The 22,773-nt window shown below is 46.1% G+C and overlaps 1 protein-coding gene across 1 annotated transcript in view; it reads right to left on the bottom strand.

Annotated features, from left to right (window-relative positions):
• The window catches only part of C8B (complement C8 beta chain), a 38,157-nt gene extending 15,907 nt beyond the window's left edge, over positions 1–22,250 (bottom strand). Inside the window, exons 1-7 of the mRNA XM_004438610.3 lie at positions 22,159–22,250; positions 15,899–16,055; positions 12,421–12,562; positions 10,271–10,412; positions 7,634–7,766; positions 4,770–4,967; positions 1,268–1,508 (exon numbers count right to left, since the gene is read on the bottom strand). Of these exons, the coding sequence (XP_004438667.2) occupies positions 1,268–1,508; positions 4,770–4,967; positions 7,634–7,766; positions 10,271–10,412; positions 12,421–12,562; positions 15,899–16,055; positions 22,159–22,250 (1,105 nt within the window). The remainder of the gene's footprint in view (positions 1–1,267; positions 1,509–4,769; positions 4,968–7,633; positions 7,767–10,270; positions 10,413–12,420; positions 12,563–15,898; positions 16,056–22,158) is intronic.
• Between the last annotated feature and the right edge of the window lie 523 nt (positions 22,251–22,773).

Raw genomic sequence — 22,773 nt, 5'->3', positions numbered from 1 at the left:
GAATTGGTAAGGTCATTTTATGGTAGAGCATTTGTGAGACTCTAGAAGTGGGATCTACCATATGTTCCCCAACATATCTGATCACAGAGCCCTTTGTAGGAAGAAGTTTGAGGAACTAAGAAGAGCACTTTTGAAACCACTGGTATGGAGAAAGGTACCCTTGATCTCAGTAGGACTGAGGCCACACTGACATCAATTTATGTTATATACCGTGTGTCCTCTTACAAGTACACTAGACTTATAACCAAGTCCTGGCTCTGCCACTGTAAACTGTGTGACCCAGGGCAGGTCCCTTAACCTGACAAATGCCATGTTGTAGGAAAGAATACTTGATTGGGAAGCAGGAATCATACCTTAGACTTCTAGTTGATTACAATTGGAAAGACCTGTAATACCTGTATGGCGAATGGATTGCAGAGGAAGAATGGGAGTTGAATATTAGTTTGGAGGCTATGGTAACAATCTGCAATCTTGCTACTTAAAGTGTGGACTATGGACCAGCAGCATTGGCATCACCTCAAAGCTTATTAGAAATGCAGAATCTTGTGTCTCACCTCAAACTTATTGAATGAGAATCTACCTCTTACAAGATTCGAAGACAATTTGCATTCACGTTAAATTTTGAGAATCACTGGTCCTGAGGTGAGTATAAGGCGGTAACAGTAAAGATAGAGAGAAAATATAATCTGTGAGTAGAGCTGATGGAACTGGCTAATAGATTAGAAGGAAAGAAAAATAAAGTTGACTCCTAGGTTTTTGGCTTGAGCCACTGGTTGGATGGTGGAACCATTCGGAGATGTGGCTGACTATGGAAGAAATATATTTGAGAAAGAAAAGCAAAAGTTCTCTTTGGGGACATGTCAAGTTTGCGATGGCCATAAAACATTCAAATGGAGATATCAGGGAGGATTTTGACATAAGTTCTTGGGTGCAGAGAAGAGATCCAGGGTGGATATATACATTGGGAGTTACCTGCATGTTGAGGGCGTTTAGAGCCATGAGAATAGGTTCTGTTGTCTAGGGAGAGTAGTTGTAGAAAAGAGGACTGCTCAGAGAAAGGGCTGGGCGGAAGAGGACTAATATGATCAAGTTAGAAAAAGGAGGAGGAATCTGCAAATAAAACTGCGAAAGCAGCCAGGGAAGGAGAAGGAAAACCAGGAGCATAACTTCTAGCTCCTCCCCCAGCAACTAATAGAAGCCTCTCCCCATCTACTCCCGTAGCTCATATGTGCCCCACCAGGAAAGCCACAGTCCCGCAGGCAGGTACCTGTTCTCTCCATGGCCTCTTTGTTCATAATGAGAGTGTACTCATAAACGCCCCCAAGCACAGCCTCTGTGATGTAGTGGGTCCCGAAATCACGGAAGAGATCTCTGTACTCCCCGTAGCTGTATTCCAGGGGCAGCTGCTTGACTCTCTGAAGGAATTCATAATGGAGCATGAGGCTTCTGGGTTTCAGCTTGTAATGTGCCACTTCAAGGTCGGAGCGCGCGTGCAGAAATGTGCTTTTCTAAATGAAATACCAACATGGGAAAACCAGACCTTTTAAGTTAGGATCTGGAACGAGAAGATGAACTTTACAAATACCATCCGATGTTCTTGGCCTGGGGTCATCACTCTTATGATTCCTTTAGGTTACTTGAGGGAAGACGGCCTCTTTGACAAGCTTTCATTTCTCATAAATATTCTGATGTCCTTTTCAGCTTGGAGGAGCTTGCTCTTAACTTGCCTCATTACAGTAGCAAATAAGGAATGAGAAGAGTAGGTAACCAGAAACACATGGCGGGGAGCAGTGGGTGCACATGGGACTGCTCTGATGGGTACAGGGTTTGCTGACCTGCAAAGGCAACCTCTTTGTTCATGCTTTTTAAACTCTAAAGAAAAGCCACTCAAGAAAGTAAAAATGGTGCTTTAAGAAAGCTAGATACTGTAGTTCATAGCAAGAGTCAACAAACTACAGCCTGCACACCAAATCCGGTGCCTGGTTTTGTAGCTAAAGTTTTATTGGAATGCAGCCAGGCCCATTTGTTTATGTCCATAGCTGCTGTCCCACTACAATGGCAGAGTTGAGTAGTTACAACAGAGACCGTACGGCCCTACAAAGCCTAAGATATTTATGATCGGCCCTTTACAGAAAAAGTTTGGTGACCCCTGTTGTGTAGGACAGACTGAAAGATGGGGATGCTAGACGAAGTGCCAGTATGTAGGAGGTTTAGTATGATCTGTGGTGAGAGGTTCTTATACTGGGATGTAGGCAGAGGCAGAGATGGAAGGGTGGGAAATGTCTGGAAGGTGCATTCTGCCCCAATCTTAAAACTTCTCGCCAGCTTGACCTATCAGCTCTCTGAAGCCTTGCCAGGTCTGGTGGTGCCAACGACCCAGCCCCTCATATTCCCTGTCTTGCTCTCACCCTAATCTAGCCTTGCCCCAATGACTCATGACTCTCCCTTCTCCCTCGCCCTTCCAACCTAAGCAGTCACGAGGTGCTCTGTTCACAATTTTTCTAAATATTTTAGGTTTCATCTTCTGCTTGGGTTATGATGAAAGCTTCCCAAGTGGTCTCCCTTCTTTCTCTGGCCTGCCTTCAATGCTCCAATCAGAGCCAAAGCCCTAAGACTCTGATGGTATTATTACAATGCCCCTCTGAGCTTAAAACAAAACCCTGCTTTGGCTGTCTATTGCCTCCAGGATAAAATCAGCTGCTTTACTCTGCATATAAGAACTTCACAATCTGTCCCTCATTAGCCTCTCTGCTTCAATTTCTACAACCCTGAAGTTTTCCTCCTCATAACTTACTATTTTCCACCACTCACACTGTACAGCAGCACTCATCCACCTTCTCACTGTTTCCCTGATCTGCCATTCTCTTTCATAATATAATTTTGCACATGCTTTTCCTTCTGCCAGAAATACTCTTCTCCCCCTTTTCTGCCTGACACACACATACTTATATTTTAAATTCCTGCTTAGCTGTTGCTGCCTATGTGATACCATCCCTGAATTTCTGAGACACACACTCCATTTTCCAGGATTGCATTGCAGTTTGCTTATATATCCTTTATAGCATAGACCATGCTGTATTACAACTGCTATAAAAAATTAAGAATAAGCTATCTGCATACACATTTACCTCTCCTACTATACTGTGATCTTGAAGGCAAGAACTATGTTATATTCGTCTTTAGGCCCAGAGTCTCTAGTGTACTACTAGCACAATGTAAGCACTCTGTAACTGGCTATGTGAATCAGCCTCCCTATGTGGGGAGGGAGGGAAGGAGAAAGGAAAGGAGTAAATGGATGGAACCCTTTGTTTTCTCCCCTAACAAGATAAGTTCCTTTTAATCAGGCCTATCCTTCATCATTATGTTTCAGTCTTGAGCACCTACTAAGTGCCATCCTAAATCGAAAGATGAAAGAAACAGCCTCTGCCCCTGAGGAGCTCACAGTCTAGAAGATAAGGAAAAATAAACAAAGACAATGATAGTCTAATTAATGTTTACTACTCATTTTCAGCAGCAGAGACCTTTCTGAGCCCCTCACCATTTCTCATATGAATCACTGTGGACATCTTGATCTCCTTCACGTTCCCCTCAGATTAATTTTCTATCACATCACGCCCATCTTGAAAACTCTCAGTGACTAGAGAATGAACTGCACCTTCCTCACTCTGGAAATCAAGCTTCTTCAAATCTGCCTGTCACCTGTTCTCCAACATCACATCCCATCCCTTGCCAGTCCAATTACTCCTGTGCCACCAAGTCACAGACTTTCACCTTCATCTTGTGGGCAATAGGGAGCAGATGATATGATTAGATTAGTATCCCTGAAACATTTTTCTGGCTGCCCATAAATTTGAAGGGGCACATTGGGAGACAGGAGACCCCCTTTAGGAGGACTGAGCAAGAGATGAAAGGGCCTGGGCTGGTTAAGATGTAATCAGAGTGAGATGAAGAAGGACTGGAGAGTGATACTGAAACATGTGGTGGTCAATAAATGTGGAAATGAAGAGAAAAGAGAGCCAAATATGAGTAGAAGGAACAAAAATGCTATTTGACACAGAAAATTTAGGAGAACGAACTTGCTTTAGAGTGTCAGCAAGGCATCCAGGTAATGATGCCCAGAAATGTGGGCGGTGCAGGTCAGAGCTTCCAGAAAGGTCAGAAGCAGTGATGAAGGCGCATGGCTTGTCCTTGTAGAGGGAGGGGAGGTAAGCAGAAGAGGTCACCCAGGGGTGGCTATAGAGTAAGAAAAGAAGACATCCACAAATTAAATAAAGAACAAGTGGGGATATTAGAACCCAGGAAGGAGACTGATAAGGAGCAGAAAGAAAGCAGGAGAAACAGGCAGTGATGGTGTGGTCAACTCGTCAACTCCACCAGATGCCCCAAGAAGTCAGAGAGGTCTTGGGTGACATTCCGGAGGGGAATTTCAACTGAATGTTTAGGACGGAAGTCAAATTGCTGGGGATTGAAAAGTCTCCAGAGATGAATTGTCTGGAAAAGCTATAACCTCAAGCTTAATGAAAACTAAAGGAAAAAGCTTATTAGAAAATGAGAGAAAATAATTATAGAAGACCACTACTGCTGCCTCGCCTTTCTATAAAGTGAGTTAATGTAAGACCAAGTTATTTTTTGTGAAAAGATTTTCAAGACAACAGAAATATGACTGGTTGCTAGGACTGGTAGTGATGCAGAATACAGACCATCTGTGGGCATGAAAATTCAAAGGAATACATAGAAATTAAAGAGCAATGGAAGGAAAGGGTACTTACAGTATGAGAGAATCGTTTGGTTCTGCTAATAAAACGTTTGCCATTCTCACTCGCCGAATTAATGCCAAGTTCAAATATTCCAGGTATTTTAAAGCCAAAGCTGAAACTAGACATTCTAGTTGCTGTGTTTGTGACATTATGTTCAAAATCTGAGTACGACTCATATTCTGTCAGTGCAAATTCATATTTGCCTTGGGTCTGAAGGAAGGAAAAAGAACATGTTTCTTATTTCATTTGACTTCCATCAGTTCAGTACAAGTCAACAGACATCCACTTACACTTACTGTGTGCCAGGCTCTCGACGAGGTGCTCTGATGCAGAGAACTCAGGGCCAGCTATGCCCCCACCCCAGGGCTCCTGATCCAGGGGGAGAGACAGATATGTTCAGTACTGCAGGGTGCTACTCAGTGGTGGGCGCTTGATTTGGATTTCAACTGGCGGAAATGGGGGAGAATATTCCTGCCTGTGGGCTGAGCTTACACAAAGGCATGGAGGTGGGAAAGGGCAGGATGAATTCCAGAAACTGCAAGGATTCTGGTGCAGTTGAATCAGAAGATGCAAGAATGAGGGGAAGGGAGAGGTGTTGTGAGGGAATGTGCTGGCATCAAAATGTCAAGGCTTCTGGATTACTTGCTCTGAAATGTGGACTTAATCCAAAACGAGCCAACAGAGGAAGTAGCTGAGCCTCAAAAGATCATTATGGGACAGCACAGTGGCTGGATTGGTAGGGACGAATTTGGGGGCAGAGAGACAGGCTGTAAGAGGAGTGCAGGTGACAGCTGATGAGGGTCTGGTCCAAGGCAGTGCAGTGGGGATGAAGTGACAGGGGCAGGAAAGTGCCTTCCAGAGAATGTAGAAGAGCTGTTGGCTCAAAAGTCAGTGCTCATAGTCCTGTGCATGGGGAGCTGCCAAAGGTCCTGCCTCGGTGGCCCTGGAGTGACCAGACCCAAGTTGTTTCCATCCCCACTCCCACTGGCTCTGGACCCTGCAGTTCCCATAACACCCGAGCTGCTGAGGCAGGAAGTAGAGTGATTCTGAGTGTGGCCTGGGGTAAGGCTGCCGGAGGTGCAATGCCAGTTCTAGCTGGGTGACCTTGGACAACTGACTTAACCTCTCTATGCCTCAGTTTCTTCATGTGTAAAATGGAGACGATATCTTCCCCACCTTGGGCTTGTTCTGAGGATTGAGTTTCTGTGGGTAAAACATGTATAGTGCCTGGCGCAGCACTCAACAAACACTGGCTGTGGAAAGAGGAGACTTGACGATGGGTGTCTTGTCTCAGTTAGGAGCTATTTAACCGGGATGATAAACGGCTGCTCTGAGATCCTCCCTTGAAAGTAGAGGCTACAAGGATGGCACCGGGCACTGTGGGGAGGTCGTGTTTCCCTGTAGGATCAATTTTTTCTTTTCTGGCCAAAGTGTGCAGGGAGAAAGGCAGTAAAAAGAGGAGAAGGAGGAAGGAGGTAGTAGGCTAACCTTCACAAATTTAGAAGTGGAAACTACCATCAAGGTTATCTAGTCTAGCCCCTTCATTTTACAGATGAGGAAACTGAGGCCCAGAGTGGAAAAGGAACTCAGCCTAAAGTAAAACTGAGACCTGTGGCAGAGCCAGGCCTGGAACCCGTGTCTTCCCTCTGGTCTCAAGTGTGCGTGTCATGCAGTAGCACAGTCTATTGTAACCCCACTCTCTGTGAGATCTGCCTTAGGGTTTGTATGTCAATCACAACACAGGCTTATATTGGTTGAGCATTTTATAACTTAAAATGCTTAGAACAATTACGGTTCTAATAGGCAAGGACTTGGTAACAACAACAAGAGTCCTGAGGACTCCCCATTAAAGCAGGTAGTGTGTGTGTGAAGCATTTACACATACTACTTCACTAACTCTCTCTCTGCAGGGTAGAACCTTTAGAACTCCCAGTTTAAAGAGAGGGCCGTGTAGGATTACACAGATGATAAATGGCAGAGTCACCAAGTCTGCGAGTCTCTGAATCCTAAGCCACATTTCCATCTTCATGGTTTGTTGTCAGTGCCATGGAGTCAATTTCAACTCCCAGCGCCCCCGTGTACAGCAGAACGGAACTCTGCCCGGTCTTTTTGTGCCATCCTCTCACCTTCTGGTGCTATATCAGACAAGGCTCCGTTGCTATTCATAGGGTTTTCGTGGCCAATTTTTTTGGAAGTGAGTGGCCAGGTCCTTCTTCTTTATCTAGTCTGGAAGCCCAACTGAAACTTAGAAATCCCAGTGGCATAGCTTTCAGCATCACAGCAAGATGCAGCCGCCACAGTATGACAACCAACAGATGGGTGGTGTGGTTCCCTGACCAGGAAACAAACCCGGGGTTGCGGTGATAAGAGAGATAATTCTTTTTTTTTTTTTTTTTTTGCTGAGGAAGATTAGCCCTGAGCTAACATCTGCGCCAATCTTTCTATATTTTGTATGTTGGTCACCGCCTCAGCATGGCTTGATGAGCAGTGTGTAAGTCCACACCCAGAATCCGGACCTGAAACCCTGGGCCGCCAAAGCGGAGCCTGCCAAACTTACCACTATGTTACCGGCCGGCCCAAGAGACGAATCTTAACCAGTAGACCACCAGGGCTGGCTATCTTCAGGGTAGTGTTTGATATTATTGTTAGTATATTTACTGCCACTACAACAACTGCTGTTACTCAATACAGCATGCCAGCCGTACCACTAAGTCTTGAGGATGGAACTGCCCAATTGACATTTGAAGAATTGAAGCTTGAAGGGAAAGAGTGATGCGTCAAGCTCCCACGGCTAGCAGGGCCTCAAGTCCGTGCTAGCGGGCTCCTCAGGAGTGCCCCCTCCACTGCGCCGCGGTGGCGTCCCGGCTGTCACATACCTGTGGGGTGTAGCTTTCCACGTTGTATGGCTTCCTAAACCTCGTGTTCAGTATGTAATGAGGGGAACATCCGCCGGCATAATACCTGTGATCAAGAACCGGGCCCTCCAAACGGTTTGTAAACAAATTTATCCTGTCGGGGAGGCACGCAGAGGGGGAGACGTTAGGGTAATCCGGGTGTGTGATCTCGACTAGTAGACCTACTAACTGAAACCAAAATTCCTTGGCATAGCGTTTAAGGCCCTTGATATCTGGTCGAAACCAGCTTTCCAGCTTTATCCCTGGCCACCCCCAGCAATAACCGTACCCAGTCTGCAGCCGTCTGGAGGGGCTTGCTCTTCTCCAATCTGCTCTGCTCCTTCTCTTATGTATAAGCGCTGTTCCCTGTGCCCAGAACACCCTTCCAGCCATTCACTGTTTTCTATTACTTATCTTTCAAGATTGAGCTCTGCTGTGCTTGTGGGAAGCCTCCGCTGACACTTGTCATACCAAGCTGGGTTCGGGGCCCTCATAAGACCCGACACTTGCCCCCCTTGTGCATTTACTGCTCTGTACTATTACAGCTGCCTTACACGAATGGTCTAGCATAAGAGTTAAGAACATGGGCTCTGGAGCCAGATGCCTGGGGTCAAGGCCCTATTCTGCCATTTACCAGTTATGGGACCTCGGGCTAACCAGTTAACCTCTCTGTACCTCACTCTCCTCATCTGTAAAATGGGGACACGGAAAATACCTACCTCCTGGGGTAGTTGTGAGGATTACACGTGTCTGTACGTGTTAAGTGCTCAGAACAGTGCTGGGTCCGTGATAAACGTGTGTTATTATTTCTGCGTCTGTTGCCCCCACTAGGTTGTGAGGTCCTCAAGTGTGGCGGCTTCCTTCTTAACTTCTGCGTGACCCCCATCACAAGACGCTAAAACAAGTATGGTTTACCGAGGGTCTAACCGGAAACAGACACAGCAGCGGGAGGCTCCATGCATCAGCTCACTTAGTGTCCCCGAAGCCCTGGGCAGTAGAGGCCATCACGTCCATTTAGAAATCCAGTCTGTCATTAGATACCACTTCTCCCCGCCTCATAGGGCAGGCGTCCGTTCCTGGCCACCTCTGACTGTTACTGAAAGCTCTTTTCTTGTTGAAAGGAGCTTTGTCTCCTTTCAGCTTCTGCCCATTAGCCTCGGTTCTGTCCATAACAGAATTGTCTTAGGCTCTCTTTCCCGTGACCAAGTTTCATGTATCATAATAATGCATATTTATCTATTTTATTTAACAAATATAATGTGGTGCTTACTTTGTGGGGCACTGTTCTAATTAATTTACACATATTGGCTCATTTAATCCCTGTGAGGATTAATCCTTATGAAATTGGTATTACTATTATACCCATTTTGCAGATGAGGAAAGTGAGGCATAGAGAGGGTAACTGACCCTGCCCCAGGTCTCACTGCCAGCAGCAACTGGGGCCAGGATTCAAAGGCTAACGGTCTGGTTCGAGAACAGAGTCTGCAATCTTCCCACCACACAAGCTGCCTCTCACTTATTAGTTTATTACAATCACATTAGCTTACTCAGTCCTCACAGAACTTGAAAGAAGGATATTATTGACTTCCTTCTACAGATGACGACACGAAAGCCCCACATAGATAAGTGCCTCGCCCGAGGTCCGGTGGCCAGTGAGCTGTCCTTCAGCCCCCTTCTCCAGGGTCCAGTCGGACTCTACCGCTGGCTCTGAATGTCCGCTCTGCCACCCTCTGAGCTGCGGGACCCCTGGGAACTCGCTTAACTTTTCCAAGCCTCAGTTTCCTTACTCAGGAGGTGGGGATTATAATAACTAGCTTATAAGGTGGTCCTGAGGGGAGGTCTTCCCAACATGAGGAGTCTCTCTGTCTAATGACAGCCTCTCAGGGTTGAGATTTGATCTTTGTTTAGGAAGAAGGTGAATTGCATTCAAGGTCACTGTTCTCCTCCCCACGCTGCGTCACATAGGGTGGTTTTTAATACGTGTGAGGGGAGGCTCACGCTCTTCGTTCTGGAGGCTGTGAAACTGCAGGACGTGGCAGGCAAGTAGGACGAACGCCAGGCCAGTCTGGCCCCTTCTGACCTTGCTCCTGGGAGGAGGACTGGACCAACTCAGAGATCCCCAGAAGCTTGAAACACGGATTGACTGCAGGCCCACCCTGGAAATCCATTCCTTCACTAACTATTTAGGAGCCTCTCCTCTGGGCCAGGACCTCTGCTGGGGCCTAGGGGTACAGAAACAGATGCAACCTCCCTCACAAGTTGTCAGTAGGATTCAGACAGAGGTAATGCTTAGAAAGCACCTTACAGGGTCACATAGCAGGTGTTAAATAAACGTTCACCCCAGCCCTCGCATGGAGCCTACGTGGTCTCCGTGCACAGCTGTCCCTGGTGTTCCTAACCCAGCCCTCCTTGTGGCCCGTGTCTGTCCATGGGACACGGTCCTGGGGCTCCTCGGAACCGTCCTCAGAGAGCAGCCGCAAGCATCACTTACCCTAAAGTCTCTTTTCAGAAAGGAAAAAAGGAGGAACGCTGCTCTAGCAGCTCCCTGGCTCTCTCTTCTCCAGAATTACATGTAATTCTTTGCCTTCCCATCTACACAACAGGAAGACGGTAACTTACCCACTGGCCAGGCGGCCTATTGCCCAGTATTGGTCCATTTCATGCTGACATTTTTTATAAAGCCTCTTACAGTTTGCCTCATCTGACTGGTCTCCACAGTCGTTGTCACCGTTGCAAAGAAGTCTGCGGTTTACACACCTCCCTGGGATGGAGAAAGGGGGTGACCCACAGTCACATGGCTGTGAAGAGGGGAACTGACATCAGATGAGCACCTACTATGTGCCAGACACTTTGCTGCCTTTAATGCTGTTTGATTAGTCCTCATGTACCAGGGTTGTCAGTAATGACATCAACAGTTTATTCCCCAGAGAGACAGTGTTGCATTTCTGAGAGCCCTTTGAGGGGAGAGGATTAGGGGTGGGGAAAGAGAAAGTGCCTGATACGCAGAGGTCAAGGCCAGAGAGGAGGAAGTCTGGACTTGGCTCCTTGAGGCTGGGGAGAGGAGGTGAGTCTCCTGCAAATAGTCTAGCTGTGTGACCTTCCATATCTTACCTACCCCTGCCTCGATTTACTCATCTGTAAAACAGGCAAGTCAGCATACCTGCCCCCTAGGGTTGTTGGGGCTTTAAATGAGTAAATAGAACAGTACCAACTCACAGAAAGTGCTGGATAAGTGTTGTTATTACTATAATTAGTGTTTTTGTGGGCCAAATCCACATTGCCAGTAAATATTTGCAGCAGGATTAGAACCTATAACTGTCTAATCACAAATTCTTTCCACTAAACCACACTGCCTTCAACACCATAGCCATTTGGACTATTTTTAGATGATAAAAATGTCTGGACTGTGTGTTTAAAATTATTTGCAGCACTTTTTGCTTCCTTTAAACTCTTCGCCCCACTGACTTGACTTCCTTTCTTATCTGCATATTGTGGGGCGGTAAAGCCCACAAGACGACAGGTGACCCGGTTTCCTTAGATGTGTCTGGCCACTTTTAACCAATGTTCTTGGGGGGTTAAAGGTAGAAGAATAACAATCTGGTCTTCAACTGTTTCTTACAAGGCATTTAAACTAAAGCCTGCCTGAGTAACCATTATGGCCGTGGTCAGAATCACGGAACACTGGCCATAATGAGTCCGTGGGTAAAAAAGTCTTTCTGATTTATTAGATGGAATTTTGCATTTGCAATAAGCCCCAGAAATTGCTCTAAGAATCTCTAACTCTTTCCTGCAAGATGCTGAAGCACAGTCCACGTGGGTATAGTGAATGTAGAGAGTTGCAACTCCCATCAAGATATTTTGAATCCAAATATTCTTATTTTTGTTGGAGACTTGAAGAAATGGAGAGGCATATGTTAGCTTGAATTAGCTACATGAATGAGTTGAAAAGACAAGTGTTTACTTAGTTCTGAAGCTGATGATTATTCATTTATGTGTTCCTTCCTTCCTTCCTTCCTCTGTCTGACCATCCATCTGTCCTTTTTTTCCTTCCTTCCTTTAATCAAAAATGTTTTACTGACTATGTTATGCTTTAGGGGTATTTATGCTGGACTTGGTGATGCAGAAATGTAAAAGACAGGGACTGTCTCTCCAAAGATTTTTCAGAGATAATTGATGCTAACCACCCTATCTCACTGTTGGAGGCTTTGCCACCTTGCACTCAGCCCCAGGCCTCTGAGAGCCCCCAGAGCCCACAGTCTGCAAAGGACTTTCATGTCCACTGTGTCACTTGATGCTTATGACAAACTTGTAAGGTATTAACCTCACTTCTGATTTTCTATTGAGAGAACCAACATGCAGAAAGGTCAAGCGACTTCTCCTAGGTCACAAAGTCAAAATAAGACTTGACTTAGGATTTCTGACTCTAGCACACTTATTCTTGGTGTCCTTAATGTCAGTGAATGTAATTAGAATCCCCAAATTTCTAATTGCAGCTCTCCCACTTACTTGCTCTATGATCTTGGGCTAGTAACTTCTCCAAGTCTTAATTTCTTAACTCGTAAAATGGGGATAACAATAACACCTACTTTACAGGGTTGTTTTTATGAAACAATACATGTAAAAGGAGGTCAGAGATTTGAGACAAGGTGGCCTCCTGGCCTGACACATGACCCCGATCTTGGGCACTAGGCAACGGCCAGTCCCCCCATCATCATGTGCCATCACCTCATATGTCAGCTTTCCCCTCTCACTCCTGCATCCTTTTATACCTGTCTGTGCACACACAAAGCCTTCACACCGCACTTGACTTCTGCAGGGTCCGTTGGTAACACAGTCTTCGACTTCCTTGTCATAGAAGTTGCACGGTTCCCCATGGAACTGAGAGGGCCGGAGCAAGTAGGCATGTCTGTACTGTAGCAGAGAGGAGCAAGGTGAACGGAGGGCGGAGCCTCAGGGACCACAGACCTGAGCGATTCTGTATGCAAACGCGTCCCAGGGCCAGGATCTGGGCTCCTGGAGAGCGTCTGATTGTCTGATGGCTGCTCTCGCAGCCGCTGGTGCTTCCCCCACTATATACACTTAAGGGTCTATGTTGCAACTGGCTGTTTGCCTGACTGTTTCTCCAACTAGACCCTGAGTTCTCTGAGGGCAGGGACCTTGTCTTTGATCTCTGCATCTGCAGCAATCCGTAAAGATTTGCTGAATTGGGAAAAGCATGGGCTTCGGAGTCAAAAGGTAGTAAGTAGATTGAGGTAGCCAGTTCAATAACACAAAACCACAGTTTCTCAGCTTAAGTACTTCAATGGGTTGATTCACGTATTGCCATTTACTCAGTATCTTACAAATGAAAAAGCATGCACTTTGGAGTCACAACTGACTGATACTTTCTGGTTATGTGACATTGAGCAAATTATTTAACCTTTGTGATCTCCATTTCGTAATCTGTAAAATGGGGATAAGGAATTACCTAAATGTACAGTTATGGTGTTTCAGTTATATATATGATATACATAATATGAAATCTCATCCTGTTGTCTGGTACATAGTAGGCACTCAGTTTCTTGTACTTATTTTTCTTTCTTATTATTCATAACTTTTAGCAGTCAATATTTCTCTATCTGTACCTCTCTGTTTATTCCAGAAATATTGATTGAATTTCCAAAATATTGACTGAACTACTCAGTGTTAAACAAGGTAGGTGTTCTTTATGCTTGCTTGTTTATTTGCTTCTAATCATAATCATGCCCTCTGGCCTGGCCTCAAGGAGGTCACAGATGGTGGTGGACGGTCACAGATGGAGGTCACACTGCTGGCACCAGGCAGTGACAACACAGTGTGATGGGTGGCATGGTGGAGGAAGTACACAGTGCTCTGTAAACTCACAGGGAGTCCCCGATGCAAACTTAGGAGACGGTGAAGTGGCATCTAAGCTGAGACCCACAGGATGAGTAGAAATGTCGGGCAAACAGGAGAGCTGGCATGAGGAGAGAAGAGCAGAGTAATCCAGGTGGAGGAAATTGTTGTGCCAAAGCTGAGAGACCAGGGAGAATGTGCCTTGTTCCAGGAAACAAAAAGAAATTCATCATGGCTGGAGACAAGAGCGCAAGAGGGAGAGAGAGGCAGGAGCTGGAGGAGACACAGCCAAGAGCAGGTAAGGCAGGCCCCTCCAGGCTTCGGGAAGGTTGGATTTAGTATTTCACTATGGGGCATTGAGAAACCACTGTAGGGGAGGGAAGTGATCAGATTTGGGTGGTTGCTAAATGCAAGTTGCATTTGGTACAACAAAAGGGGGCAAACCAGGACAGCAGCCTCTTTGCAGAACGACGTGTTAACCAGCCATAGTTATTGCTTGTATGGCATCCGAAAATCGAAAAAAGAAATATAGACAACCATTCACCCATGCTGCTGTGCATTTTCAGAGGGCCTTTCTTTCTGGAAGGCAGAGGCTGGCAGGACAGGATAAGGTCTACAAAGAAGACTGCTAGAAGACTAGCCCCAGGCACCACGGACAAACTGAAGAGTGTGGAAATGATGGAGGACAGACATCTCCGGATCCTAGTTGAAGGGCTTTGATGGCTGTCCAGCCAATGACCCTGCAGACAGTGGTGACATCCAGCTGAGGGAAAGCGTGCAGGGAAGAGCTCTGGCTGGCTGGCTGGACGGATGACTCATGCCGAGGCTTCCCGGTTTATGGTGCAGATGAAGCAATTATCCAGATAATTGGATCAATGTGGATAACTTAGCAATAAAGCCTACTTTGGGGACTGAACGAGCCTGCTACGCTCTCCACATTGATCCAATTAAGTGTGTAATTGTCCTGGGCCAACTTCCACAGCCCCTTTGGGGTCCCAGCCCATGGCTGCTTTGGTTTCCCAAGGAGCTGGGGAATGGCAACAGTTTTCTTTTCTCTGGCACATCTGCTGTTCTAGAGCTGGGATCCTGGGCCAGCCCACCTATGACAAGGGAACCTGAAGGACAAACACTGCAGAGACTGTGTTTTGATTGGCAGACACTGGACAAGAAGCCAGTGGCCTGAGTTCAAGGCCTGTATTTGCTACTAGGTGATCGCAAGAAATCCCTTACCTGCTGAGTCTCTATCTATCTGCCTAACGGAAAGTGTAACAACTCTCCTCCTTCCTTACAGAGATGTCAGAAAATATAATGAGATCAAACAACACATATTTATGGAGCACCTATTATGTGCCAGAAATTGGCCTACACACTGAAGGTATAGAACTGAATAAGCCTTTCAAAGCTCATAGTTTAATGGAAAGGTAAAGAATAAAAGAAAAGTACATGATCAATCCTAGGATACAGGAGGAATAGGGTGCTATCACAGCTCATAAAAGGGTGTCTACTAACTGCAAGTAGGGCTGAGAAGCCCAGGAAGGCTTCTCAGCAGAGGTGGCCTCTGAGCAGAGTTTCAAATTATGAGTAGGTGTTAGCCAGCGAAAGAAGTGGGGAAGGTCTCTCCTGCCTGAGACAGTAGCATGAATGAAGGCACAGAGGGAGAGAGTAACGGTCAGAGAAACACAAGTGAATGGTGTGTTGGAGTGGCAGGCGCTTTGTGGAGATGTGGATGATGTCTAGGTTGGGGGTGGCCTGAATACCATGAGTCTGGTGGGCCATGGGTAGACTTTGAATGGTTTTAAGCTGGGGAAAGACAGGTCAGACTTGCTTTTTTTTTTTTTTTTTGGTGAGGAAGATTGGCCCTGAGCTAACATCTGTTGCCAATCCTCCCCTTTCTGCTGAGGAAGACCGGCCCTGAGCTAACATCTGTGCCCATCTTCCTCCATTTTGTAGGTGGGGTGCCGGCACAGCATGGCTTGATGAGCAGTGCGTAGGTCCACGCCTGGGATCTGAACCTGTGAATCCCAGGCTGCCGAAGCGGAGTGCGTGAACTTAACCACTACGCCACCGGGCGGGCTTCCAGACTTGCATTTTTGATGGCTCCCTCTGGCTGCACCAGGAAAGATGGGTTGAAGGAGCAGGGTTGGAGGCAGGAAGCTTAATGAGGAAGCTGCTAACACGAGCAGGGACAGATACGTTGGGAAAAAAAACTGAAAGACCAAAGAAAGGATCTAATTGCTACTGGGAAGCACAGAGGAAGAGAATTCATTCATTAAATCAGCCAACACTTATGGAGGTCCTACCGCGTGCAGGGCATGGTCTGCGGTGCCTCGGCCAATCGCACTGAGGATTAGGGCTCCTGGAAGCTTCAGGCTCTCCCAAGGCCTGGTCACTTACCCTTTTCTTCTGACAGGGATCACATGTGGTCCAGGAGGACCAGCTGGACAGCTCACAATCAATAGGCATCAGCGTGGCATCCACATTCCGCGTCTGTCTACTCTTGGCCAGGCTCTCGTTGACTGCATTTGACCCAAGAGGGTGTGGCCTTTCACCTCTAGAAGGTCATCATGAGAGAAGAGAGTCAAGTATCAGAAGGGAATTAAGTATTCTTCCTATAACATTTGCTCACTTGTGCAAGGCTATTCGTTTATCATCAAGTATAGATCAATTCATCCAACAAATATGTACTGAACATTCAGTAAGTGCCTGACATTACGGCTAGCTGTGATCAAGTGTATTGCACTCAGATCAGAAGACCATCCTTCAGCAGCTGGGTGATCTTGGTCTGGTTTTTCAACCAGTATGAGCTTCACATTTCTCACCTGTATAATGGGAGAGTCATACCTACCTCATAAGGCTATTTCTAGGATTAAGTAAGAAAGTATATGTGAAAGCACTTTGTAAACTCTCAAGTGCTATAGCTATGCAGGGAATACCACCACAGCGGGATGTATGACTTAAGCAATTCACTCCCATCTCTGAGCCTCTGTTTCATCCCCTGGAAAATGAGAGGTTTGGACTATGTAGTGTTTAAGACTGTCATGTTAAGAGTCTATGAAACATTTGCTGAGAACAAACCATATTGAAGGTACTGTGCTACAGGGGATACAAAGAAATATAAAGCACAGTTCTGCCTTCTGGAACTACAGCTCGTCTCAGAATAGGAAAAGAGAAACATGTCGCAGGTCTTAGCTCTTTGGGACTTTATCCAGTAGGCAAGATTTTTTAAGCATGCAGGCTCCATGGCCAGAGCTGTGCTTTAGGACATCACTTTGGCTGCAGTGTGGAGGCGGGACAGGGGTGGGGAGAGCCTGAAGGCAGGAAAAGCAGGAGGGTGGCTCGTGCAGTAATACCAATGAGTGATGTGAGCCTGAACTATGGCAGTGTCCGAGGGAGAGAGAAGGACAGACCTATGAGACGTTTCTCAGGTGGAATGGATAGAAAGTGATGGGTAATTGGATGGGGTGTGGGTTAGAGAGAGGAAGGGGCTTAGGTTGATGCTAGTTTCCAGTTTGAGTGTGTGGGCAGGTGGGGAACACAGGAGCAAAGGAGCTTGTGGGGGAAGATGCGGTTGGGGCATGCTGAGTTCCAGGTGCCCACGGAATACCTGTGTAGAGCAATTCAATGAATAGTCCCTACATGGCTTTGGAACTCAGGAGAGAGATATGCACCCGAGATACAGACCTCAGCATGAAGAGCTATGGGGGAGGTAAGACTGTTATTGAGCGGCGAAGCAGGCTAAGGACCAGCACTTGGGGGATGTCCCATCACCAGCAGAGCAGGAGAGCCTGGTGCCCTGCCCATCCAGGGCTCAGAGAACATATAGAGGTGAGTGGGGAATGGAGTGAGGCCAGGGGCAGGAGGGTAAGGGAGAGGCAGGTGGTATCCCATCTGCAGAGCAGTCAAACAACACGAGACCTGAAAAACATCACGTCCAGAAGATAAGCTGCCACTTTTTTGAGTTCCTAGCACACAGTGGGACATTGTGTGAATAAGCATTTCACTGACTCCATCTAGGCTTCCAGTTTCCCCATGTGTATAATATGCTGGGTGTACAATGATTTTTATTTTTCTTCCGTCTGAAAGAGTGTATAACACTGTAAAGATTCTTTGTAATTTGTGTTCCTTTTAAAGGCACAAAAGGAGAAGAGAAGAGTAAGAGAACTAAGATTTGCTGAGTACCCAGAACGTGTCAAGCCCTGTGTGAGGGGTTTTACCCACGCTGTCTCATTTTATCCTCACAGCAATGCTAGAAGGCAGCCGTGGAGCACTGCCACCTAGACAGATGAGCTAATGGTCGAGACTCATGCAGCTGGTATGCGGTGGTCTTGGGCTCTGAGCCGAGGTCTGTTTGACTCTAGGGCCTGTGCTATCCCTACTGCCCCATGCTGCCTGGAAGGGAGCTGGGCCAGCATCCATCCACCAGGCATTCCGTCTCCACGCACGGCCTCTTTCATCTCTCCGTCCGAGATAGAGTCATTAGGGAGAGCATCACATAGTTTCCACTGTCTCAAATACATAGTACATCACTCCAGACAAGGTTATTAATAAGACATGCTCACTTGGCGAAAGTCCTAAAAAGAGGATAGTATTAACTACAGTGAACTCCATCTCCATAACCACCCTGGAGACCAGCAAAAATCAATTGCCTAGTAAAGTTGGATCTTTAACGAAAGGTCAAAGACTCTCCTGGAAACCACAGGTGGATACGTTAAAATGGCTCCTTGAGGCAGGATGCTGCACACCAGCAGGGGGTGGGGGGCTTCAGAACATGCTCTCATCTACTAATTTGCCCAGGTTTGAAAAAACAATACCGTCTGTGATTTGGCTTCTCCAAAGTATGTATTTGACAGCTCTGCAGGGCACCTTCTTCCTGTTTCAACTACAAAACAGTTACCTTGTGATTTTTAGCAACTATCAACCCAATTCAGGGCTACGGGTGAGACTGAGTGGATAAGAAATGCACACACACGCTATTAAGAATCACAATTATTTTCCTCTCTGAGATTTGAAAGCCTGTTAATGGGCAGGATGATCGCTTATAGAAGGAACTTGGTAAAAAGTAGTTATAGCCACCAGATCTCTCATTTTTGCACCCAATTTTCATTATGGAGGTGGCAATAGAATGAAGTAATCAGTTGAATAAATAGTATGTTTGTAAATTACATCAGATAAGATGTGTGTGGTTTATTAGTACTACAAAATGCAAATCTGAAGGAAAGGCTAGCATTAAATGGCATCCTTAATTCCTGGGGATAGCAAGAAGCCAATAAAAGACAGGCCCTGGCAGGGCCTCTACGTATGGATACAACACGTGCCTTTCACGCCTATGAATTGATACAGAAACACACCAGATGGACGTTTTGACCAACTGACTTGACTTCTGTCATTCAAAATCCTCTGTATGTTTTTAATTTTGAAAAATTAAAGATGCCCTGATAAGTACAGAAAATAAAATAATAAACACCCATGTACTCACAGCCCAGGATTGGCAATAGTTAACATTTTGGTATACGTCCTTTGAAGTCTTTTTTTAATAAAAAAATAACCCTATAAATTTCACATAAGCGTTTTACATCAGCCCAGTTCCATTTCCCTCTTCTCCTTTTCAGAGGAAACTATGGTCATGTATTTAGTGTGTGTCCTTCCAGTCTTTTAAATATTTTTACATATGTACACTTATACACAATATATAGTATTGCTTTTGTGTGCTTTACTTATATAGTACATATTATTTTAAAACTTGCTTTTGTTAATCAACATTGTATTTCTGAGGCCTATCTACGTTGATTCATAAAGAGATCTAGTTCCTTCCTTTTAGCTAGATTTTCTGTCTTGGGGCGTATAGTGCATTCAATTTATTCTTTTTCTTTTTGAAGGACATTTTTATCTTCCCGATATTTTGCAATTGCAATAACTTCTACAAGTCCTTGGAACATATTCCTCTTCGTAAGGACTGGCAAGGATGTGCCTTTCCTTAAGGTGCATGGAATGCCGTTGCCAGCATTAGAACATATTTCACTGGGTCTCTGTCTCCTACTCTCTTTTTAACAGGAGTCTCTGATCAAAATAAAGACAGATCCACCAAGTGCGGCAGGATTAGGTCAGCAGTAAATTGCGAGCCACCAGTTTATATAGATGGGGTGCGGCAATATATTTTGGCTTTCTGTGGAAATGCCCTGACACAACAACTTTCTTGTCACACACAATTTGTTAGGCAGCTGCATCCCTTTGCAAATAGCATCCTTCCTCTTTGCTAGAAGGGGCAGCTTCTGGGTGGCAGATTTTCAATTTCTCTTCTCTCTGTCATTTGCTGTTGTAGACAGGAAATTTAAAGCAACATCTCAAGGCAACAAATGTGTGGCCCAGAGATAGAGAAATGGCATGGGAGTCCAGCAAGTCAGATACACAAGGCAGGTGGAGAGGGGATAATGCCTTAGTGCAAGGCGGAAAGATGCTGGGATATACAGGGGCTCCGGAACCAGAAAAAAACTGGATTTGAATCCCTATTCTGTTATATATTGAGTAGCCTTGTGACAGTTGCATTCTCTCTCCAATTCTCAGTTTCCTCTCTGTAAAACTGTAAACAATAGCACTTACATCAAATAGCTGTGAGGATTAGAGCTAACACATCTAAGTGCCTGGCACAGAGTGGCAATAAATAAATGATAGGTCTTATGACAATATGATGATTATTTCATCTGACTTGATTACAAGAGTAACTAAAACCAAAAACCTTCCTTAGCTAATACAGAGCAGGTCTCAGCATTTTCTGTTCCAGAACTGAAGGCTCTTCTTCCACTTCGTGTATGGAATTCAAATACACGTCACGGTCAGGACTGCCCAAGGGAGTCACGGGAAAGAGGCCAGAGCGCTGAACTTGGATTCAAGTAAGGGTTTGTGACTCACAAACATGAGCGAATCTCCTCTCCTCTCTGAGGGTCAGTTTGCTCTTCTACACAGTGTGATTCAGAGATAACGCTCATCTCGGGACACTCCCAGCCTGCACTCTACACACCTGCGTGCACCTCCACTTCCGACCTTGGACTGAACTTCCTCACACATAAATACCACCATGTTGCTCCTTTGCTTAAAACACTTCAGAGGCTCCCCATTGCCTAGAGGACAAGTTCGAGCTCCTTGGCTGGCACTCTAGCACCCCCCAACCCCATGCAAGCTCTGACTCCTGCTTACCCCTGGTCTATCTTGTCCTGGTAGCTCCTCACCTTGACCTGTGCTCAAGGCTTACTGACGGAGATCTGCAGCTTCTGGAACAAGCCAGGCCCTCTCACATCTCCATGCCTTTGCTTATGCTGCTCCTTCTGCCTGGAACACCCTTCGCCCCCTTGGCCATTGGGCAAATACCTACTCATATGTAAAGATTCAGTTCAAGCACCACCTCTTCTAGAAGCCTGCATGCCCAGGCGAGACGGGATCACTCTCTCTCGTTTCCCCGCCTGCGCCTGTCTCATCTCTTGCAACAGTACACATAGTATGTGCTCACAGGTTGGCTTTCTCCATAAGACCATGAGCTCTTTGTGGCTCATTCATGTCTTTATCCTCAGAGCCCAACAAGGGGCCTCGCACAGGGGTCAATGTTGTGGGTAGGGTTGCTACGATCCGCTTAAACCCTCCCTTGAAGACACATTTCCTTGGGTCTTGAATCTTTCTCTGTGTGTACACAGTATTCACAAGGAAGGCCTTGGCATCTTGGTTCTTCTTGGGGCCAAGTTGAGATTCTTGATAATCATAATAGCTATTATTTATTGAGTGCCCATGGGGTAGTGAATACTCATTGTCCTGGTCTCAGGGTGGCGCCCAATGGGGGCTGAGTGCTCAGCAGAGCTGAGATCAGGGGTGTGTGCAATGGGACTAGGTGCTCCTCACACCAAGTGGGAGGTTGTGCTCAGGTAGCATTTGTGGAATGAATAAGAGGAATGGCATGGACAGTCCTTCTTCCTGTAGGATGGCTCACAGGGAGGCCTGGGAGTCCTGAGCGCTGCAACATCTCATGGTCGGGGCTTCTCACGTACCAGGAGAATCCCCAAATTCCTGCCAAGTCACTGGCACTTCCTTCACTGGAGCCCAAGCATAAGCTTCCACTAGATTAAGTATGAACTTTTGTTCAGCTATTTTCTTTAGCCTGTTATGTATCCTATTGATGGATACGAAAAAATGACTAAATAAATCAGTTAGCATTTAACTGCTGGGAACATTGGGAGTGTGTGTGGGGGGTGAGACAGAGAGAGAGAGAGGGAGGGAGGGAGGGAGAGAGCCTCAGAACCCAGAGGTCACTCTGGTTTATTAAAATCATGGATAGGAATTGGATCTCTTTTTCCGTACATAACAAACCTTCTTTTGCATAAAGAATCACACGGAGGGTTTGTTCAGGATACAAAACAAGTATCCTACCCTTCTCAGCATGACAAAATGCATTTAAACATGCCAGTTTCTTACGGGAACGTTTGTTGAAGTCAACCTCTTGGTTCCACAATAATTTGAAGAGACTTGTTGATATTATTTTATCAGAGGCACGCAAATTGCTTCAAGAGATGTTCCTTATTCAACAGGCGTGCAACAAAGAGACGGTCAGCATTAAGTGGCTTTATATTCCCTGTCATACTATGATCAGGGAATCGTTTGTAACCGTCACTTACCTGGAGCCAGGCAAATGGAGACAAGCCAGAGCAGCCCAGAGAAGCAGCAGCCGTGCCGGCACCCTCCAGGCCCACCTCTCGGATGTCTTCATTTTCCCTCCGTGACAGGCCATCCGGCTGAGGCTGCTGGATCCATGAAAAGCCTGTGCAGGAAGTGCTACTGTCACCTTCTGTCCCCACAGAGCAAACAGCGCAGCAAAGTAAACAGAGGCCTCCAGTGACTGGAAACTCCTTAGACTCTGCATGGATAGAAAACTCACTGCGACTCTGGAAACCAGCAAGAATGACGGCAAACTCTGCAGCGGCTTGGTTTTTATTCACGTATAACAGACGTTTGGGGAAGCAGCCTAGAGGACAGGCTATAAGGATGGTGGACTCCAGGTCTGGACTGGCTGGGTTCAAATCCTTCTGCTATTTACCAGCTTTGTGACCTTGAGCAAGTTACTTGACCTCTATGCCTCAGTCTCCTCACTTGGAAAACAGTGAGGATTAAAGGAGTTAGTATAAGCCAAGTGCTTAGGACAGGCCCGTGCTGAGCACTCAGACATGTGGGCTGTTATTCCTAAGTGGAATGCAGGGTTTGGAGTCAGACAGGCCAAACTTTGAATTCCAGTT

This window comes from Ceratotherium simum, chromosome 22 (genome assembly GCF_057802395.1).
Source record: "Ceratotherium simum simum isolate JZ-2026a chromosome 22, ASM5780239v1, whole genome shotgun sequence".
Taxonomy (NCBI): Eukaryota; Metazoa; Chordata; class Mammalia; order Perissodactyla; family Rhinocerotidae; genus Ceratotherium; species Ceratotherium simum.
This window is presented reverse-complemented; position numbering and strand designations above follow the sequence as displayed.